Below are 22,446 nucleotides of genomic sequence, written 5' to 3'. Positions count from 1 at the left end.
CTCAGGTTCAATAACAGCTGCTGGGCAGGGGAGAGGCAGACGATGCCATTTACTTTTTCTATTAAGTTAATTGATCTGTTTACTCACTCACTCAATCTCATTAATACCAAAGCTTTAAGGCTCAAAGCTCTTCTGTTTTTCCAGCTCCGTGAAATGATTTAATTAGAGATAGTTCTGCTGCCTATAACCTTTGCCACGTTTTTAGCATTAATGTACAAGCCCTTGTTTATAAATATACAGTCCCCGTTACCATTATGTTTCCCACTCCAGGGGAATCAGCGTGCAACACAGCTGCTGTCAGCACCTTCACTTCTGCCATCCTCCCCATCACCAGAAGGCAGAAAAATTACTTCTGAGATGCTCAGATCTAAGCTATGTCCCTGCAGGATTCAGCTAGGGAAAGGTTTTGATTACTGCCCTTCTGTACATGCTTCATGGCCAAAGTATTTTGTTTAAGGAGAATGATCAGGAAGAGGACAAATTTTAACGGCCTGCCCGAAAGCCTAAATATAAACCTGAGCTGCAGTGTGAAAACGTGTTTAACTTCTGCTGGAAGTGATAGGCTTTGCAGTGCGTTGGCCTCTATTTAACCCTCTATTTAACTTCTCCCTCTGCTTGGCTTGCTGTATTTAGAATCATAGAATTTATTTCTCACCTTAGTGAACAACAGGCAAAGTTTACGTTGATCCTGTTCCTCTCTGTGGAAAGGAATTCCTCCCTAATTATTTTTTATCTCCCTCCAAAACAATGACAAAATGCATTTATGGTTTGCAACTGCAATTGTGAAACAGAAAAAATGCAAGATCATTTTCTCATTCATTTTCTGTCGAGAAGGACTGAATGGTGTAAGACTTGCCTGGTTTCGCAGCACCTGTCAAAGTTTGGAATCATCTGCTGGAATGTGGCCTTCTCTTTGTATGTGGGTGTTCAGTGAGTCACATTTAAAGCCCTAGATGCAAAGAGGATTCCCAGAACACATCTCCTCCTCTTCAGTAATGACATATACCAGAAATAAAAATGTTTGCCTGCTGGTGGGGATAGAAGAAACCACCATCCAGAGCCAAATGATGCAAAATAACTCCATGAGGACCCACCGCTTTTTATGTCCCTCCCAGATTTAATGCTCTGGCTGCCAAAGTAATGCATCAGGAGGTCAGTGACGAAGTGCAAATCTACCCAGAGACTTTATCCTGGCAGTGAAAAGCAGTCTCAAAGGAAAGCACTGGGATTTTTTCCTTCTCTAAGATGCTGTGATTTCAGGCACCACCAGTTCTGCAGCCCAACAGCTCAGAAATTCCACCAGTCCAGGTTGCCTGGAAAGCCTCAGAATTATCCAGCAGTAAAGCCAGATGTTTTGAGGGGTTTGCTTTGCTTGGGTGCATGTGAAAGTTAGAGAAATGAAGGAGCTGGTGCTTCCTGGCTGCTTTTATGATTTTGCAGTTAGCATCCAAGCATTTCTAGTGATCCTGCAGCCTGGTCTGCACACGTAGGAGCATCCCTGCCAGCAGGGATCCCCGAACAAGATCCATCCTGTAATACAAAACAGCCACTGATGATCAACAGCAAAAAAGAGTTTTTTTGGTGTCTATTTCAGAATCCAGTACTTTCTATCCACAGGTTTTCCTCAAAAAACTAGCACATTCAACAGCCAACAACATGGATCCCTACCTTGCCATTCTTTCAGCAGTGTAAGATAATGGGAGATGGAAACAAACACCTCTCCAAAATAACAAGCATCCTTTTAAGCAGGGACAGAAGAAAAATAAGAGAGTATTAAGTTAAAGAATGAAAAAAATAAAGCAAGTTGAACACTTGACAGTTTTACCACATTCAAAAATTCTTCTTCAGATTGAATACACAGGATGGGTTAAAAAGGATGCAGGAAAAAGACAGTTTGAGTATGGCTGAGAAAAATAAGCCACGTGTGGGGGTCTGTCCACTGAAACATTGGGTTCCTGAAGCATTGCTATTTTAAATGTGCGAACACTGTAGAGCTACAGTTAGCAATATTGGGCTTTTTCACAGGCTAGGATGCACTGTGAGCATTCCTTGCTCTAAGACATCCCTAATCTCTTTGAAATTAAACAGCCCTGCGTGTGCATCACAGAGCTGATGAGACAGGAACTGCTGGCACCAAGCTCTAACAAGGCACTAGTGGTACTTCTCACTGGCGACAGGACAAGGAGAAATGAGCTTAAGTTGCACCAAGGGAGGTTTAGGTTGGATATCAGACACTGAAAGGGTTGTTAAGCACTGAAATAGGCTGCCCAGGCAGGTGGTTGAGTCACCATCCCTGAACTTGTTTAAAAATCATTTGGATGTGGTGCTCAGGGACGTGATTTAGTGGAGAGTTGTTAGTTAGGGTAGCATGGTTAGGTTGTGATTGGACTTGATGATCGTTAAGGTCTTTTCCAACCTGAGCAGTTCTATGATTCTGTAGTGTGTGTTTCCAGGCCACTATTTGCAGTGATACTGCGAGGTCAAGCACTTTGCACATTGCTGAACATCAAGGCAAATGCCACTTGCAAGTGCCCCAAAATTGTGATGGTCGAGGCAGTGAATAAATAACGGCATACACATACATTCCCTATTTAGCATTCACAGTAGGCAAAAGCTTAAGTTTGCTAGGACAGAATTGAGATGAAATAAGAGATTTGAGAGGAGATGATGGAACAAAATAAAAGAAAGATGCACAGTGTGGAAATAGGAGTTGTTTTCCCTCCTGCAAAGCTTAGGTACAAGTCACCCGTGCTTGTATGGAAGATAAACGTGCCTACACAGACACTTCAGGGATAAATGGGCTGTTGTTGAAGGAGAGCTGACTTTATGTTTCAGCAAACAAGCTGTAAAACCAGCTTTCAGCCTTCTAAGCAGGTTTACAAAAGTGCAGATAAGGCAAACAATGCTATACTTCCTCAGTGCTCTTTCTACAAGGAGCAACAGCCACTCACCAGGGAATTACCAGCACTTTACGAGGGCTCTCTGCCCTGGATTTCCTTAAAGTTGGCCTTTTGAGTGAGGCTGGTGATCCACGTGTGCCAGAGCCGTCTGTGGTTCATGAAGGAAATCACTCTGCTATTCTTTGAATCGGTTGGGGTTCCTCACAATAGACTTCATCACGAGAGACAAGAGCTGAGATTTTCTTTCTTTGCTTAGGGGCAGAGGAGTGGGGTTGCATTCTCTCCTGCTTCTATTGGAAATGAAGAAAGAAACCCAGGGTTTCTTGACAGCATGGTCTTTCTGTAAACAGTGTATTCCAACCAGCTTTCCTGAACTTGAAATTTGTTCAAATGGAGCTTGTAACATTTCATGTGGACAACACACCTTCAGGATAACTCTCAGTGCCTTTCCAGCTTTTGTCATTTACAGGGTGTTAAAGAAGACACAATGATTCCTCAACTGTTACACACCTGAACATTTTACACGAAAACATTTTACAGAAATCCCAAGAGGTCCACTCAGTGCTCCAACAATCCAGTCATACAGGATTAAAAGAAATAAAATGAAGAGTATGCTATAGCACTGAAAGCTAGGTGTATGTCAGAGACCAAATCTGATCACATATCTGTTAGTTTCACAGGATATCCTGGTAATTTCCAACGCCTTAATAGAAAAATAATTTCCAAAGTATCATTGGATGAGCCCTCCAGAAGTGTTACCCAATGTCTTAGTCGAAGGCATCTCCTGATGCCTTTTCTATTTCACCCTGGCTTTTATTTCACCCAAACAGGCTTTCTTTAAAAAAATCTTTCTCTAAAAATGCTTAAATTGACATTCCTAAATACCTTCAATGATTATGCTTTAAGGGACAAGGCCCAAATGTACATCAGAACTTCACGCCAGTTCCCACTGGCCACCTACCAACCCATCTTTACATTATTTGAACCACGAGGGCTCTATACAGAAGTTTTCACACCACTGGGAAACATCAAGATTTTGGGTTTCCCGTGTGTTCAATTAAGAGCACTTGTCTGCAGCAGCTTGGCATCAGATTTATGCTAGTTGACTAGAACAAATCCTGTCCTCAATCTGAATTCTGAGAAAAGGACCACTGCGTTTCCCAGCAGCGACAGGCAGGCTGAACCTGAAAGAGGACAGACGGATGCATCAACAGCAATTACAGTATTTCAGATTCAGAATGATCTGTCAAGAAATGGGGAGAGATAACCCTTAATAAAAAGTTATTAGGGGGCTAAAATTAAGTCAAGCTTATTTCTAACGATTGCTGAATTCTGCAGATTCCAACGTGCCTCAGGAACATCAGCCTTTCTGCTGTTATTTCCCTGCTGGAGGATACAATCAGAATCTTTTAGATTGTGCTCTATTCCCTCATTTGCCACTTAATTTCTTCATAGATCTGGATATATTGCTTTTAGTAGTCCAGATACTGAAGCTTCAAATACAAAATCTTGATTAGAACACACAACATATTGAATTATTGTGCTTCTCTCAAAACATAAATTCTATTACCAGGTACAGCGCACACATTTCTCACAAACTGCATTTGACAGGTTTGCTCATCACATTGAACACGTTACTGAAGCTTAAAAACCCCAGAAGACACAAATACCAATTGGATTCTATTTCTGAACGTCCGTCAGTTCGCATTACGGGAGAAGCACACCATGTTTGGAAGATATTACAACGTACAGGACTTTCAGAAGATTAAAACCTGAGAGGAGATGAGCTGAGATTTCCCCCATGGCCTGACATGTTCTTGTTAAGCAGTGTTTTATAGAGGGCAGCTCTGAATGCACCACTGCCATTTAGTGCAACTCAAAGCCTGGATGACAGAAAAGTAATAAACTCGTGGAAAAAATGGTAGAGCCCTCAGTTTTTATTCATCAACCTTGAGAATCAAATCCAAATCCACAGAGGTCCATTGATATTTAGATTTCTCTGACAGCAGTGGTAAAAACCGCGTTTAAATCACAAGGTGGTGTTAGAAATCAAGTTTTAAGCCAGCAGAACTGTTGCTGATGATCTTGGTCTGCCTTCACATAAACATACAACTTCAGTGGGATGAATTTGCTTTGAATTAACAGCACTGGAGACAAGTAATTAGATACAGAATCCAAATAACAGCATTATTTTCCTATCATCCAGCCACTGAAACAACTCCTTGGAGACTAGGAAGCCCTTCTCAGGTCTCAGTTTACTTCAGAATTTGAGGAAAAAAAGACTTTCTTCCTACTATTTACTTAATGTGGTGGCCCAGAAAAACCTTTCCCAAGTCACTGCTTTGTTTCTTCATTTGTGCTGCAGCGCAGTCACCCCTTTCTCCCTGCAGAGGGCAATTCATTATTCTAATAACATCACAGACTAATGATCCTAGCTGATTAGAAATAGTCATCCTAATTCAAAATAGAGAAATCCAAAAAAAGCTATTGATAAACTTTCTGGAACGGATAAAGCATTGTTCTTAGACAAAGTAAACACAGCAGCTCACTACACCCGATGTGTAAGCAGTGTCAACAATAACAGAAGTCAAGAGCTCTGTTCAAATGGGTCTTAAGATTAAATTCAGGCCCAATAAATAGATGTTTCAAATTGTTGTACAAATGAGCTCCAGCTCAAGAGCATTTCAGTTTAAGATGTAAGTGGACACCAACTTCCCTCAGAGCCCACATACCATGCACAGCTGCTCAGCACGGTTTCATTACCCAGCTGTCCAAGCAGCAAGTCAGGGTTTACAGGATCAAGTCTATAGAGACAAGCACATGCAAAACCACCACAAAGCCAACTTCCTTCTCACCTGTGCTGCTCTCAAATCTTGCAGTCATAGCTGGGAATTTGGACAGCTGAACACTCGGCTGAATACAGAGTGCCTGACTACCTCCACCCAGCTCTCCTTTCAACACTTGATGCATGCAGTTCAGTGGTCACACTCCCATAAAGCCAGCATGTGCTTTCTGACCAGGAGATTAATTGTTTTCATTAAGGTGACACTGACATAGTGAGGTGCATTGGGAATGCTGCATGCTGGTCAGAGGAATCCACTGTGGTGCCGTTCCCTCGTAAATCACTGCATTTGTGATTCAAAAGCAATGTGCTTTCCAAACTAAAAGGCCGTATTTCTGACGTCACATTAACTGGTCCTTGTCTGTAGCAGAAAATGTCTGTAGAAATTTAATTTTAAAAGAAAGTTCAAGTAAAGCCCAGTAGTCAAACCACAGGTGTACTGCCTGTGCTAAGGACAATACATTCCTATCAAGAGGAAATATTTCTGAAAGGATAGCACTCATCTTGATGAATTAACTTTGGTCAGACTTCCTAAATCCCATCAGTAATAGAAGCAGCTGCAGGATTTAACAGCAGCATGGGGTGTCATATCAAGATACAGTCCAATAGTTCATAACATTTACACTGAAGAATCAAAATAAATAAGTAGAAAAATAAAGAGCCAATCATAGGATTACACATAAAGGCGAATCTTTTACAGAAGATACCAAATCTAAGATGGTCCTTAAGGCACTGTTTGCAGCACGTACTGAAAAGGACATGTGGAAATAAAACGTGTTACAATATCATAATACATCTGGGAAATTCTAATTGAATGAGAGTCTGTAAGAGTTATCTCCATTTCTCTCGCAGGGCTTCTCTTGTTCCATCTGACCATTATGTTCCACCCCTGGAGGAATTACATCAAGACTGGATCCCCAATGCTGTGTTCTGGGTTGCACGTGAAGGAGATGGTGATGGCGTAGCGAGTGCCCCAGTGAACCTTTTCCACCCGATGCAGATTCTCTGATCCAGAGGTGAAAAAGGAAACCCGGCCTGTAAAGACAAAGCATTTAATCAGCGACATAGAGTTTGCCACTCAGCAATCAGCTCTACACAGTTCTGCTGTTGTTGTCTCAGTCCAGCTGCTCCTAGCTACCTGAGAGCCCTTCGCTCATCACACAAACTGCTGTGAGCTTGTGCTGCACTCTGACAGCTTTATGGACTGTTTAACTTTATGTTAATCCTTCGTGCTGCAAAGCTGGAGACGTAATTCCACCACATCTCATAGTTTATAGAAGGCAGGAGGAAGCCAAGAACATATGAATCCAGGTTTTAGTTGCCTCAGTTAAGAAGAAAAAAAAGAAAAAAAAGCATCTCTGGTGACAATCAGTGAAGCGCCGGGGTTTCTCCCTGCTTCCTTTCTAATCTGGGCTCTAATTTTAGACCAAAGAAGGAGGAAGTGCTACGGAGGTGGTAAAAAGTCTTCAGTGAACAAATGCTCAGCAGGTTCACAAGTAGCTGTGGCAGCTTATTAGCACTGTGCCAAGTATTTGCTATAGCTTTTTGTACACAGCCAGCTCACTCACTCTTGAGCCAGGACAGAAAGTTATGTATTACTCTCATATACAAATTAATTTTCCTTAGCAGGAGTCACTGCAGCTATACATAGATTTGGAAGTTGTTCTATAGGTGCAAATGCTTACCCCTGTGCTTCACCCTGTCTAAGCTCTGACCATCACACTGCCCTGCCATGGGGCTCTCCAGGCCTTAGGTTGCTTCACGGTGGAACCCAGTGGCTTTGATAACTCCAGCAAGCACCCCACTGAACACCACATCAGAATGGTCACTCTGCACTTCCATGCTATTTAAGTATTTTGAGAACATAACAGTTTGATGTTGAACACATAACAGAACTGAAGTAGCTCTAGGAGTGCTCAAATTTCCATAAAGGACAGGAATACCAACACGTATCACTGTTTTACCCCAATAGCATATGTTTTTCCTTCTCATCTATTTTTTCCACTGTTCAGATTAGACTAAACTTTGTTAAAGCTTACCTAGAACTCACACTGACAGTCTGACTCTGCCTGGGATCATTCACCACTAGGCCAACCAAAAAACTTCAAAGGCTAATTAAAGTCTGCACAATTACAAGACAAGCTATTCCAACTCTGGTACACTGCAGAAAATGGACATCAGCTACATAGCTGATGTTCTTTGCTAACTAAAGATGCAGAAGTTACTTTGCTCGCCTGCTCTTCAGCAGCACACATGGGAAGTTTGAACAAAACCAGACTGGCCTCATGGAGCTTGAGCTGCCTGTGTCCCTGCACATGCAGCTGCAGTGTGTATTTATTCTCTCATAGGAAGCAGTCTCAGCTGCCAAGCAGAGCTATGAACTCATAAATAATACTCTTCTCTGCCTCTGGCTGTAGATCAATAATGTGTAAAGCTATAAATAAATGTAAAAAATAAATCCATTTGTACACATAGCTCATACACACCTTGGTGTCCTGCTCTTACAGAAGGAAGACTGTAAACAAAAGCAACGCTCTCCTATCCTGCAAGTGTTACAATGAACAGAATGACTCTTGAGGTTTTAATACAAAGTCCATTTAACTTGAAAACAGGGGGTGTTTTTTTTTTTTGCTTTCTTAAATCTTATTTGAATACCATTCAACTACATCAAGATTAGTCCCTCGCCTGCTCACCCAAAGCTTTGCCTTACACAGACTCTCAAGCTTTTTTTCATTGATCTCTTATTAGAAACAGCAGTAATTCAGAATTAGACAAGTTTCAGTGTATTGTTTAAACCAGTTTAAATGGATTCTTTAGCTACAAAGAACGTGTTTTAATTTTCTTCTTTAATAAATATATGTCTTCAGATATACAGAACTTTATGGTTCCTTGTGCACCTGGTCTCATCTCTGCCTGTTAGGGTCTTCCATGTCACCAAATATGTTCACTGGCTGTTTCTGAAGATACTTTTTCCTCAGTTGGAAAGAATTGATTTTAAAACCATTTCCATTACGAAATTTCAGTATGAATGCATAGCCTCTCCACTTTCTCCACAGTACAACTCACCTCGTTCTTCATAGTACAACTGTTTGAAGGGGGGGGACAAAAGAACATCAATTCTCATCACATCTAATAACACTTTTAAGGGATATACAGTAACATCATTATCCAGGACACCTGGGGAGAGACACAAGATAAAATCATCCTCTTCCTTAATGGTGCACCTTTAGTGATGGGCCTTTCAAGCACACTGAGACTTCATGATCTTGCTTCAATACACAGCATCTGAAGAACACATAAATCACTACAAGAAAGCAAGTGGGTGAGAACTAAGTTGCCTTAAAAAGTGTGCCCTAGTCACAGGTTGTCCTTGTTCTTGTAATTTTTGATCAATTCTGAGTTCAGGATTTTAAATCCCAAATTTTATATGAAAAAGTATTACATGATGATAAGTCACGCAGCAGTGCTAGGATTTCTGTCACTGGCAGAGGAAGACATCCCCAAGGCAGTTCCACTAAGCTCTTCACACCATCAAAAAGCAACAGAGTGAATGCTGAGCTTTATAAGAAATCACCACTGTGTTACAGATGGTAAAGAATGGCTGTGCTACTATGCATTGCAAACCAAAAAAGTGCACGTACACTCCATTTCCTGATGAAACAAGTGACAGAAACTCAGCACAAACTACACAGAACTCAAATCCTTCTTCCTTTTTTCTTTCCTTATTTGAGCTAAGAAAGATTTCAGATTTTTTTTTCCATCTCTCCTCCTCCCACTTACCCAAGAAGGTTTCTTTCCAACATGCTTTTCTGCTCCAATAATAGAATCTTGACTACTACTTCCCGACACATAAAGTTTGGTTTGATTTATGAATGCTTGCTGTTAAACTGTAAGCTTTTCTGAGATCACAAGCTACTACTCAACACAGCTTTATAGCGTGGCGTTTTGTAACCAACAAAAAGAAATGAAGTTATCCCTGGCTCTTAGTGATGAGCTTCTGGGGCGTGGAAAAAAAAAGTACAGGAGAGAGATTACCTCTTCTCTTGAGGTCAGTGCTTCTAAGCTTTCAGAGACACCAGGTCCTGAAAGATGAAGACTGGAAGTGTCTCTGGATTAGAAGCAACGCCAAGAGGGTAACAAATTTGTGTTGTCTTTTTTTTGTTTGTTTGTTTTTGCCTCTGAGATAAATCAAGTCTGAAAAGTATTTTATCCTGAACATAAACATTTGACTCACATTTTCCCCCAATCACTGCAAGATGCCAAAAACTCCATTGCCTGTTTGGTTTCACACTTTAACCAGTACCTCAGCCTCAGGGAAGAGTTCAGATCCACAAGAGCAAAGGAAGCGCTGTGGGCTGCCCTCCCACATCTACTCTCCATCTCTTTCTCACCTCCACTTGCCATTCCAGAGGAACTGAATCAGACAAGACATACCACAGCAATTAGGGCAGCACATCTGAGAATTCAATGCTTTTAACACTTGGGCATCCAGCTCCTGTATTAGGTACAAATATTGACAATTTTGAAGACCTTTCCATTGGTGGCCTTGCTCTTTTCTGGACACAAACACAACTCTACAGCTGCTCTCAAATGGCTTCAAGATTCCATAACACTGCACAACAGTTACAGAGTGAGCTGGTCCATGGAAGAGCAGAACTTCCTTACTGCAACATGGGAGTGAGTTTCCTCGTTGCTCAACGATGCTCTCCACAAACGCACTTGTTTTCATCTTTCTTTGTATACCAGCAAAAATAAAATCCAAAGAAAAAAAGATTTATGGTAACCTGAATACCTACAGGAGACTGTTTCTAAATAACTAGCTTGCCCACAGCCTGCATCTCTACAGGAACAGAAGGAATCAAGCAGTCCTTGCCTTTGATCTAAGAATGCTTGTATCTACAACTGTTCTTTCATCCCTTCCATTTTTCCTAGAAATGTTCTCATGATGGAGTTTGTTACAACAGAAGATTAGCTGATGAGCTTCCATTCCCTGCAGACTGGATAAGGTGTTATTGTGGTGCAGCCACTTCCCCTGCCTACTCACAGACACTTCTCCAGTTCTGCTTCTGCACTGGTTTCATCCACAGCTGCTTTTTTGGTTCCTTTTTGATGTTATCCTCACATAGAAGCTTTTACAAAAGTAACCAAAAGGAGAGTTGTACTGGAGTTTAAAAAAACTCACACAAACTCATTTAAATATGTCAGCTTCTCACACCAGTCCAAGCCAAGGAATTGCTAACAAGCTCAGCATGACAACATCCATCAAAACTGAGCCCTGGTCTTCCTTGTCACTGACACAAGTCAAGCTCTCAAACGCCGTCAGGCTGAGAAAAGCTTATGATGTGGAGAAAATGGAAAGGGAGGAAGGCTGTAACTACATTAGAGGCAGATTCTTGCTTTCCTGAGTTTTTGGGTTTTTGTTTTGTTGGATTGTTTTTTTGTTTGTTTTTCTTTTGTTTTTTTGAGAAGCAATTTTTGCACTGATCCACAGGAATCATTAGTTATAAGGACATAAGCACCAGCCACAAGATCCGCTGCTATGAGTTGCCTATGACCCCAATTTTGATCAAGTAACACTACTCACAAAAAATACTTAAGCATAAGCAAAATCAAGGCGTATTTCACAGCGCAGCAGGGACGGCCCATTTAGTTTGGCATTCAGCAACACCTCACAGTATTCCCATGAGGTTTGTTCTCTGGAGATGTTGTCCCTGCTGAATCTCAACATTCAGTTACATTTTTGTAAGCAAACTGCCTACAGTTCTCTACCTAGGCTCAGTCCTGGGAGCAATATAGACTGGAAGAATATACACATACAAAAAAAATATTTCATTAACAACTATGCCCCTGACATGCAGGGCAACTTCGACCAAAACCATTTAATTTCTCATTTGTTTGCACGTCTCTAAAATGAAGATGACGTATTCTAACTGGGTTATTGTACAAATTAATTAGTAAACACCAGTACAGTACTTTGCAGTTAACACATTGCTGCTTAACAGGCATGATAAAGAGTATCTTCTGTTGCCTGTATCTATTCTGGCAAGAGAACAAATAGAAAGGTATGTAAAACTTATAATGTAGAGAATAAATAAAAGGACTTAACAACAGAAGTGTTATGATATCACAATGCACAGAAGAAAAAAACCTCACATACTACAACATTATTACACTTCTCGTCATAGATTTACTGCATGTAGAGTTATAGGTTCACTACTGAATTTCAGTTGGAAGAACCTTGGGAGGACATCTTAGCCATCATTTTGGAAAGGAGATGGATAACTTCTAAATTATATCCAAGTCACATCAGGTTGCTCAGGGTCCTATCATTAGCACACAAGTACAGCATTAAAAGTAAACATTAGTAGATCAGGACACATTTAGATAGGAAACTTCCCAAGCATGTATTTCAGATACACACGATTTGCATCTCCGGTGATCAATTCTCTACCAGGAAGCCGTGACTAGAAGATCTCCAGAAATCCCTCTGACTTCAGTTACTCTGATTTTACATGGAATAGGCCATTCATTAATATCAACATCGGCCATCACTTTCTGCAGCTCCCTTTTTGCAACAAGCCCATGTTGCTGCTGGGTTCCAATTCCTTCATGCTCCCACCTTTCACATGACTCCACAGCTTTTGCTTTCTTGGCAGCATCCTTTTGGCCCTTCTAGTTTAACTCATTGCTAAACTTCCCTGTAAACTCCTTGGCTCACACAAACATCAAGCAAAAACTGCAAATCACATGTTACAATTGTCTAGACCAACACTCAACCATGCAAGTGAGTAAAGGAGAGCTTAACTGACCCCTCACCATCCTCCTTTCACCAGCACGAACCAGGGCTGGACACCAGGGAAGGATGGGTGGGGAAGGGGGGGAGGGATGGGGAGGGATGTAAGAGATTTCACCTTCAGGCACCATCCTGAGCAGCAGGCAGTCACTGGAGAGACTGAGCTGCTGCTGGAAAGGAAACAAAGCAACTCCTCTGCCAGATTAAAGGGAAGCAGTTAGAGTTTATCTGGCGCTATGGATCTACTCAGCATCTTTCATCTCATGTATGACAGCTCTGACTGTCTGGTTAGCATTTACCAGCTCTAAATGTTACTCACAGACAAAAGAAAACAGCGTTTTGTCTGCTGAATGACACTAAGTCAGAAGCACTGCCTGGGAAACTGCACAGTCACGTCCTTAGGATTAATTGCTAATTCATTCTGGTGTGAAGTCTTACCCCTCCCCAAACATTGTATTGCTAGGCAAAAGAGCCTTACATTTTCTGTAATGGCACAATAAGAATTACTGGCATTTGGCAGCGCTGTCTCTCATGCATTAAAGGCAGAAGCCCTTCTGAAGGCAGTGCCTTCACTACCAGAAAGAGCAACTGATAGGTGTGCATCCTACCTACCTGCACACAATTACACTGCTGATGTGGATTTCACCCCAGACATAAATCAAGTTTATATTGGTTGTTCTTCAGGTGAGACTTTAGTCTGGATGTTCTGCCAACGTTTATGGGAGAAGAGAAGGCACGAGCTTCTCTCAACGATTCCTGTACCTACACAGGTGAAAAGCGTGCCAAGTAAAGGCGATTAGGGCCCAAAAATAAATCAAAATGGATACCTAATGAAATCTGGTTGCAAGCTTTTCCCAGATATTTTTAGTAGATAGAGAAATTACTTCCTGTTATGAGTAAAATTAATGATTAACGTGGCCAAGCCTCATAGCTCACCTGTAATTTGCTTAAGTATTATTAATACTTTCTAAAGTAATTGTTTCTACTTTAAATAGAAAATCAGCTGGACTGAAAGCCTACAAATTACAGTATTTAAAGAAAGCAAATGAACAAGCGAATTATTTCCTACTAAAAAAAAAAAAATACATGTGCATTTTTAGATTTCAACAGAATCCCTGCCTGCTTCACTGCCAGCAGCACAGTTGGTTGCTCAAAATAACAGGACTTTCTGCTCCGTACATTATGTCGAAGTGTGGCAATCTACTATTTAGAAATAAAAAGTGCAGAACTGCGCTTTTTCCCCTCATCTCTCCTGCAGAGTGCCACCCACACCTCCCAGCCCTGACCCTCCCTACCTGAGAGAAAAGGACAGGGCTATCACCTCTGCTGTCTCCCACGTTTTCCCTTTGCTACTCAGCCTCAGCCAACCCACGCTCCACAAGTGCTCTGTTCTCCCATTTTGGAGCACTCTGCAAAGCTGCAAAAGAAACTTAACTCCCATGAAAAGTTCTCACCAAGCAAAGCCCTCTAAGAAAATAACGTGCTGCAGTTTCAACCATGTGAAATACCTCTGGATTGCCTATTTTCCTTTTCTTGCCTTTGCTAAATACACCATGTTAAGCACAGCTGGGGTCAAATCACACAGATGCCAAAGTTCCAGACTCTGGACTCCTGGTGGAGGTGCACTTCGTATTCATACTTAGATTTACCATATCACTGAAGCATAAATACAAGGGTAACTTCTGCTCATATCAAGAAATGCCCTTCAAAAAAAAAAAAAAAAAAAAAAAGAAAGAAAAGGAGCTCATGACAGTACCTACAGTGTGCAACAAGAATTCAGAAAGCTTAGGAACCAACTGAAGCATCGCTACTGACACAGCACTAACCCTTGGCTTAGCTGTGGTGTTTTGTGTTTTGTTATACTTCATCTGTAACTTTACCCAAATTTCATAAGATAACTGTTTGACTTTCCTCCGCTCCCTCTTTGTGCCTTCAGCTTCACTGCATATTTGTCCAGCAGTATCAAATCAAGTTCCATCAATGCAGTGAGGAATGAAAAGCAATGAGACACACTCAGAGTGCTTATTTATAAGAAACTAATTTATACCAGTCACTGCTCCCTATTGATAATGCTCTGCAAAGCACTCACACAAGATATGTTTGGCTCTCCCTCATCTCACTAGCACTCCTCAGCCCTTTCAATGCTCCAGCTACTTTAAAATGGCCATTACAGGCCTCAATACTACAATGTCTTCTTGAGTGAACGTGCTATGTGCAAAGCAGCACGTGAAGTGCAAGGCCTGAGCTGTACTTCCCAGGTACTGCTGATTTATGGGCCCAATTAAAAGATAACACTAAAAAAAAAAAACAAACCATCAGAAACCTATCTTCAAGCAGGACTGGAATACAAAAAACAGAGCCTGGAAGTTAACCTTCCTTAGAAAACAGAACAGAAAGCAAAAGTAGATCTTTCCAGGCTCCACATACAAATGAGGACATGACCTAGAATGGTCCAGCCATCAGCCCATGCCTGTGACAAGACAATCTCAGCAGACTTCCCAACCGTAATGATTCTGTGATGAGCTATGGAGCGACTGCGGGTACCTGTTACAATACACTTCTTTCACAATCACCACAGATCCTCGTTTCTCTACCATCTCTCTGTAATCACCTTACCAGTCCCAAGTGCAATTCATGACAGGTAGAGAAAAATCACTAAGAACTGCCACCTCTCCTTCAACCCGCAAGCTTTGCAAAGCTGATTATCCCTGCAGCCATTACTGCCTGCTCTGCTTCCCTCCCTGCAGGGCTGACAGCTCCTTGTGTGGTATTTTTGTTTTGGTTTTAAATCATCTCTCAGCTTTCTGATTTATCATCAAGATGTGACCCAGTTTTGCTGATTGAAAGGAAGCTAAAGCTAGGAATGCCAGAAGATTATCCTCATCTAAATTAAATCAGCATCACCCAGATTAAATGGGGAGAAAGAACACGTACAACCAGTGATAAATCAGATACGCCATGACGCAAACAGAAATATTAAATATAAGCTTTAAATACAGACTCCACACCTTATGTTAATGCTTTAATGCTGCTGTGGGACCTCTGGATCTGGAAGTATTGTTTTTTTTCTCAAGAAGAACTGTGCTCTGTTGTTATGCTGCATTCCCACAGCCTTTAACAGTGAATTGCTCCAAGGTGGGTTTTTGGTTTTGTTTTTTTTTTGAAGAGCACAGTAAAAAAAAAGATGATAAATTTGCACCACTTAACTTGAAGTACTGCAATTACTCTTGTGATTATGGGATCTGACAATCATCTCATATCTAACCACTCCAATAAAGCTACGCTTACCTCAGCAAATTCACACACAGACACACTGAAGCCCATTCCTACACTGTGAGAACACCAGGGATGCACTCTAGGATGTTTATTTCTCTTCACCTGAGCAGAACAATTGAACAACCAGGCTTCGAGTGCATTTTTCCACTCTAACAATAACCCAATGTCACAAGTTCCCAAACAAGTCATACCTTCATCTCCAATATTTCTGGACTTCCAGAAACACATACTTCTCTCTCACAACTTTGAAAGTACACTGAGCTTGATATTCACAAATGAAACAGGAAAGTCACATTTCACACTGTCCAATGGACATAATTCCTTTTGTCTCTTCAGTTCTTCTCTTCCATAAACTCACAAACAAAAAAGTGATTGTGAGCTTTCCAGTTGCTCTTTTATAAAAAAAAAAAAATTATTAAAAAAGCCATTGCATCAGTTTTGGAAATACAACATGCAGGGCTGTTTAAAAGAAAAAGATATAACTTCAGAACTGTTTCTTTATCCAAAAAAACCAGAAAACCAACACCACCTCCTTTCAGAACAGAGTTTTACTTGGAGCAGATAATTCTCTTCATCTCTATACAGCAAGTTTATTGCAGCAGAGGTCCCAGCTGCAGTCAGAAGACACACAGGAATACACACGTTTCCTTGTGCCTTACAGGCTGCAAAGATGCGTCCATAATGCCACCTTTGCTTACTGATTAGCCAAAGTCTGTATATGCGAGTTAGCAGTGGTGACTTGCCCATGTCCATCCAAAGGAACAAAGAAGTCCTCAAGAGCCTCCTGACTAATAAATTGCAATACTCTCCTAAAGCAAGATGATTTAGTCATCATTAAACAAACCATGACAGCCTTAAGATCAGCCTAGCACATTCAAATATGTGCAAGCATGACTTGTGGACTTCTCACACAAGCCACAAACACGGTAAATATTCTCCAACTAGGTTCCACAAGGAGGGAATCCGATAACACAGGGGGTTTTTAATTGTATTTTTTTGTATTTCTGATGACTGCTTTCCTGCTCTGTGGCATCCATATAATGCCCTTCTGTTCTTCACTGCAGAATCTGGCACTTTAATAATTACCACTTGCAGAAAAAGGAATGTGCTCATTTTAGCACAGAACACCAGATGCCCAAAATGGAGACCAACTTTGAAACAAGAAAGAACAAATATTAGAATGTAAATGGTATTACTGTTGTAGAGAAAGTAAATTGGCCGCCGTGTATTAGTGATCACAACAGCCATCCCTAAAGAAGCCCCAGTCATCCTTAGCAAGAAGCATAAAAGATTATCAACACGTGGTTTAAAAAGCTGCAGCAACAAGAAAAGGAAAGGATCAAAAACAAAAAGACAGAAAAAAAGAGAAGGAAAAAAGGGGGAAACAAACAAAACATGGAGAAAGAACATTCTGAACATGAAAAATAGATCAACTTGTACCAGCAACAGAAAACACCCTGGGGCCACTTTCTAGTTCTCATTCTTTCACAAGCTGCATTTTTTAATCAACAAGAGGAAAATGAAGCAAAATTGCCATCGTGTTGTGCTTTATCTCTAAACCTTTTCTCTGTCTCTCACAAGGCTTCAGTAATTATTTAGATAGCACCTGGCAACTGTGCTTACACAAAGGAGGGTGAAAGAAAGGTGCAGCTGGCGCTGAACTGCATTTTCTGTGGTGGAGGTGCAGCAAATCTCAGCTCTCATACGAGACTGGTCTCCCCAAGCTCAGCATTCTTTTATATTAGAAGGTGTGTTTAGCTAGTTGTATTTCACACATACCATTAATACAAAAACCCACGGAAGGGAAGTTGCACAATCAGGTGCTGTTAAAAATCTCCACACCTCAGCCTCGCCTGCTCCCCCTTCCCATCCAAGAATGACAAAGAGCAAACACCTCATAGCAGAGCTGGAAAATGAGATGGATGGGGCTGAACGGATGCAATTTCACAGTTGCAGACTTTGAAATGAAGCCAGGGAATGCTGCGTACAGCGGTTGGACTGCCTGCCCAGCGCTGTGCGAGGAGATGGCAGTGCTGCCAGCTGTGTGGCATTCAGTTCTAAAACCAACACGCTCATCTTAGAATTGCACCTGGAAATGACCCAGCTTCATTTGCTTCTGTTCAAAATACCAATGGTAGCATTTTGCAAAGGATAATACTTTCAGGTCAGCGTTCATTTTCACCCAGAGAAGCCAAAATAATCAAACAGAACTACTGATACCAAACACAGAGATAATCAGAGAGTTTATCTAAACCAGCATTACAGCTGTGGAGTGGATCAGTATGACCCATAGGACACAGACAAAAATAAATTTAAAACAAACAAATCCCACCACACACCCTCATCCACTTAAAGGCAGCCATGGTAAGATCTCCTTGGAGTAACACCTGTCAGAAAACAACTGATGCTGTCTTAAATGAGAAAGCTTTTTTTCTTTTTTCTTATTAAAGAAGAGAGAACACAGCAGGAATATAAAGCTGTCCTTAATATTTTTTTCTGCAATGGCCTTGCCTTACAAAGCATTGAGAAACACTGCCGTAAGCTCCCTGCTTGCCTGCCAGACGAGTTGAGACTGAGTGCTTTCTTCCTTTGCCCAAAGTAATTCTAATTTCAAATAATCACCTACTGGAAGAATTTTAAGCCATCCTTAAGGAAAGACTTTTTTAGTATAACCGACATCCACCTGAATGCTCATTTTTTGCACATCTATTGAAAACATTAATGGACTTATAATCAGGTTACCGTGGTTCATCATGGTACTGCACACCAGTAGGGCTGTGGTAATTCATCACCTTCACACCCAGACCATAGTAATTACAGAGCACTGAGCCCCACTTGGAACAGCAAAGGAATTTCAGGCCACAAGATGCAAAATGAATTGCTTTATTGTAGATTTGCTGTAGTGTAAGGGTGTTCACAGTGTTCTCTTCGCTCTTGATGTGCTGCAACCCATTAAGCTGCCATGGCTGGACTGCAGTTCTAAATACGACATCTTTCAAGGAAATCTCTTTGTACAGATTTATTCCAGATATTTCAAACTATTTCTTCCTAACATTTTTAATCTTACTTTATACCCAATCTCAAGACACACACACAAAAAAGCAGAAAACTGCATCATTCAATAATCACTGCTGACACAAAATGCAGAGTCCCTGTGCACTAGCCAGCTACTCAAGGGCACAGGTTGGCCTGCCTCAATGCAGGCAAGCCAAGACTCTTACCTGCTTGGGGCTCTATTGTCTTGTTGGATCCTGCATCCATAAACACAAACCGTCCACCGCCAAAATCTTCAGCATAGTCGGAGAGGTAGAGCAGTGACGTATAATCAAAGGAGCCATAAGTCACCTAGGAGTAAGTCAACATTATCAGTTATTTTTATACAAACACTACATACATATAATGAACTAGTATTTTACCTTTGTTATTTCTGTCCTCAGAGTTCTCATAACTAAAGAAACATCCCTGCTAATCTCTGTCATCTCAGAGGTACAATCATAGAATCATTTACGTTGGAAATACCACTAAGATCACCTGGTACAGCCATCAGCCCATCCCCACCATGTTTACTGAACAGCCAGAAAAACATTGTGTCAGAAGTTACACCTGTTTACCTTATCAAATGTATAGAAAGGCTCAGATCTGTTTGAATTATTTCAAGAGAGAATTTGACCATAATACTGACAGTGATGCCCAAAAACAATCCTTACATAACTAACCCTACCTACTGGCTAATCAGCTAGAGGTGCCTGGAATCCTCACCTTTTACTCTCTTTCATCAGCTATCATTCAAGAGCTTCATGGTAACAGTCAGATATTGACTTTCCAAATACTTACACATTTGTTGTGTGGAAAGGAGTAAATGTTCCTCCAGGATTTGTTTTAAAACCTTCAAACATAGCTTTCAAAGTCCCTGCATCCTCTCAGCCTACAGACCAAAAAAACCATTTCTAAGTATAACAGAATGACTTTCATTCCTGTTAAAGTATTATTTATGTATTTTGATCACTATGCAGGCTGAAGGTGGGGAAGAGAAATGCTATATATTAGTAGCTTCTCTCCACGCATTACCACTGAGTTTAGCTGGCTTCCAAATGTATTTTCTTTTTGTATCTATACCATCTACAATTTAAAAGATACTTAAAAGTAAACTGCTGTATTCTCAAATGTCTTTACAGTGTATCACAGCTCAGTCAAGTTCTGAATTACACCATCAAACAGGGAAATGCGCAGAGCAGCAGTACTGTATAAATATACATCATCAGCACACTGTTTTGTCTGATCTGGTGACTGCTAGAGGTAGGTGCTATTTCTAGGCTTAGAAATTCCCTAAACATTTTTTATTTTTTGAAGTTACACTCATTACTGCCAGTCATATTTTAGCTCAACATCAGCTGCACAAATTATTCCGTAAGGGCAACGACTACAGAGAACACAGCAACAGATGGCATAGGAAGACATTTTCATTCTTACTCATTTTGTTATTTTGACCATAACGGCTTAAAGAAAAGTGCCAAATGCAGCAATAAGCAGTCCAAGTCACAAGAATGAAGAACATTTTGGTGATACTCTTGTCCCTGTTTTACCCAAACCTTGTTAGCAATATAAAGCAGTAAATGTGCCACTGCAGCACCTCTGAACAGCCATTCTACAGCCCTACTCCCACAACTAGATTTGCAAAAGCTATTTTAACCCTCGTTGCTTCTGCTACAAAAACTCCAGTTAGTGTAAGGTTTGGCTTGTTTAACTTGGGAGAAAGGCTGAAAAGACTGTGATTGCTGCCTACACAGGGATGAGAGAAGGTGGAACTGGGAGAAGGGAGAGGAACAAGACTGATTAAGAGGGTCCATACAGACCAAAATAAGTGTGAACTGATCATGAAGAAGTTCAAGCTAAAAATTAGTGAAAATATGCACTGAAATCCCAGAATAGCTTCTTCAATAGAAGAAATTCAAGGGAAAATAAAATAAGCCTGATTTTATGATAGAGATCGACAAGTCTGTGAAGGATGACAGAATCCTTGCCCATGGGACTGCAGAATTCATCTAGTTCCACATCTCTTAGAGAACATTATAAGACTACTGTGCTGTCAGGGTTGAGCATGCAACAGCAATTCCATTATAAATCAGATATTTGACTTTGGAAAGGTTCAGCTCCAAACAAATCCCATCCAAGATGAAGCTCCACATCTTCAGCCAACACTCTATTTGATTTACCTTACCTGTAAAGTCAACAAGATTAAATGATTCATTTGGGTTTCCATTCCATGTAACTAAAAACCAATTAATTTTAGAGGGGAAAAAAAAATAAATCTAAAGCCTCAACACACATAATAGAACTGTGCTGTTCCATTATGCACTTAAAATCTTTCAAACCAAGGATACTGAGATGGAGAATTGTAATTGCAGGATACTCAGCAGCTCAGAGAAAAAAGGTAAAATGTGCTCACATGCTCCAGTTTGCTTTCTCAGCTGCAAAAATCAAAACACCAGGCAGGCTGATCGCACTGAAAACACACTGTGGAACTACACAACTTGTCTGCCCCATTTAGCCTTCTGTGAAATATTTTCTGACCCACCTGTTGGAATACAATCTCCTGCATAGCTTTGAATATCAATGCCATATAGCCATAGCAGCTACACCTATTTTGTTAACCTCTAAATACACAATATAGATGCACATTGTACAGACACACACCACATGTACACAGACTTATACAGAGATATATTTGTGAATCTAGTAGATTAAAATCACATGCAGACATACATATTCAACATACAGTAATTTTTTCTGAAAGCTACGATCTGGTAAACAGAAGTCACGGCTTTTTCACAGAAACACAGAATCACCCGGGTTGGAAGGGACCTCAAGGATCATGTAGTTCCAACCCCCCTGCCCAGCAGGGCCACCTGAACGCACACATTCAGATCAGGTTGCCCAGGACCCCGTCCAACCTGGCCTTGAACACGTCCAAGGACGGGGCATCCACAACCTCCCTGGGCAGCCCGTTCCAGGGCCTAACCACTCTCCTTGTGAAGAACTTCCCCCTAACATCCAACCTAAATCTTCCCTCCCTCAACTTGGATCCATTTCCCCTAGTCCTGCTGTTATCAGCCCTTTTGAAGAGTTTACTCCCCTCCTGGGTGTAGGTTCCCTTCAGGTATTGATAGGCTGCAATGAGGTCACCCCGCAGCCTTCTCTTCTCCAGGCTGAACAAGCCCAACTCCCTCAGCCTGTCCTCATAGGGGAGGTGCTCCAGCCCCCTGCTCATCTTAGTCACACTTTTTAAACAAAAAGCATCTAGAAGCTGGTGTTAGCTTCTCTGCACCAGTGACTGCACAATCCCATTGCCTCACCTCTTTCAAATAGCACCTGCATTATCATTCATAAAGTGGCTTAGGTTGGAAAGGACATTAAAGCCCTCGCAATCCCAACCCCTCCATGGGCTGGCTGTCCCTCACCAGCTCAGGGTACCCAGGGCCAATCCAACCCAGCCCTGGGCACCTCCTCAGACAAGGCACCCGCAGCTTCTCTCTCATCGTGTTTTCTAAACCTAAGTTGCTTCCACCAACATCACAAAAGAGTGCAGAAGCATGTGCTGGTGTGGTGAGCAACAACAGATGTGCTCCCTCTAGATT

General features: G+C 41.3%; 1 protein-coding gene across 1 annotated transcript in view; it reads right to left on the bottom strand.

Moving 5' to 3' along the window:
• Window positions 1-4,819: 4,819 nt before the first annotated feature.
• The window catches only part of OGFOD3 (2-oxoglutarate and iron dependent oxygenase domain containing 3), a 35,980-nt gene continuing 18,353 nt past the window's right edge, over window positions 4,820-22,446 (bottom strand). The window contains exons 8-9 of the mRNA XM_052688336.1: window positions 19,033-19,156; window positions 4,820-6,777 (exon numbers count right to left, since the gene is read on the bottom strand). Of these exons, the coding sequence (XP_052544296.1) occupies window positions 6,641-6,777; window positions 19,033-19,156 (261 nt within the window). The 3' untranslated portion in view covers window positions 4,820-6,640. The remainder of the gene's footprint in view (window positions 6,778-19,032; window positions 19,157-22,446) is intronic.

This window comes from Tympanuchus pallidicinctus, unplaced genomic scaffold (assembly GCF_026119805.1).
Source record: "Tympanuchus pallidicinctus isolate F22 unplaced genomic scaffold, pur_lepc_1.0 scaffold23, whole genome shotgun sequence".
Lineage (NCBI taxonomy): Eukaryota > Metazoa > Chordata > Aves > Galliformes > Phasianidae > Tympanuchus > Tympanuchus pallidicinctus.
The sequence above is the reverse complement of the archived record's forward strand: the minus strand, read 5'-3'. Positions and strand labels throughout refer to the sequence as shown.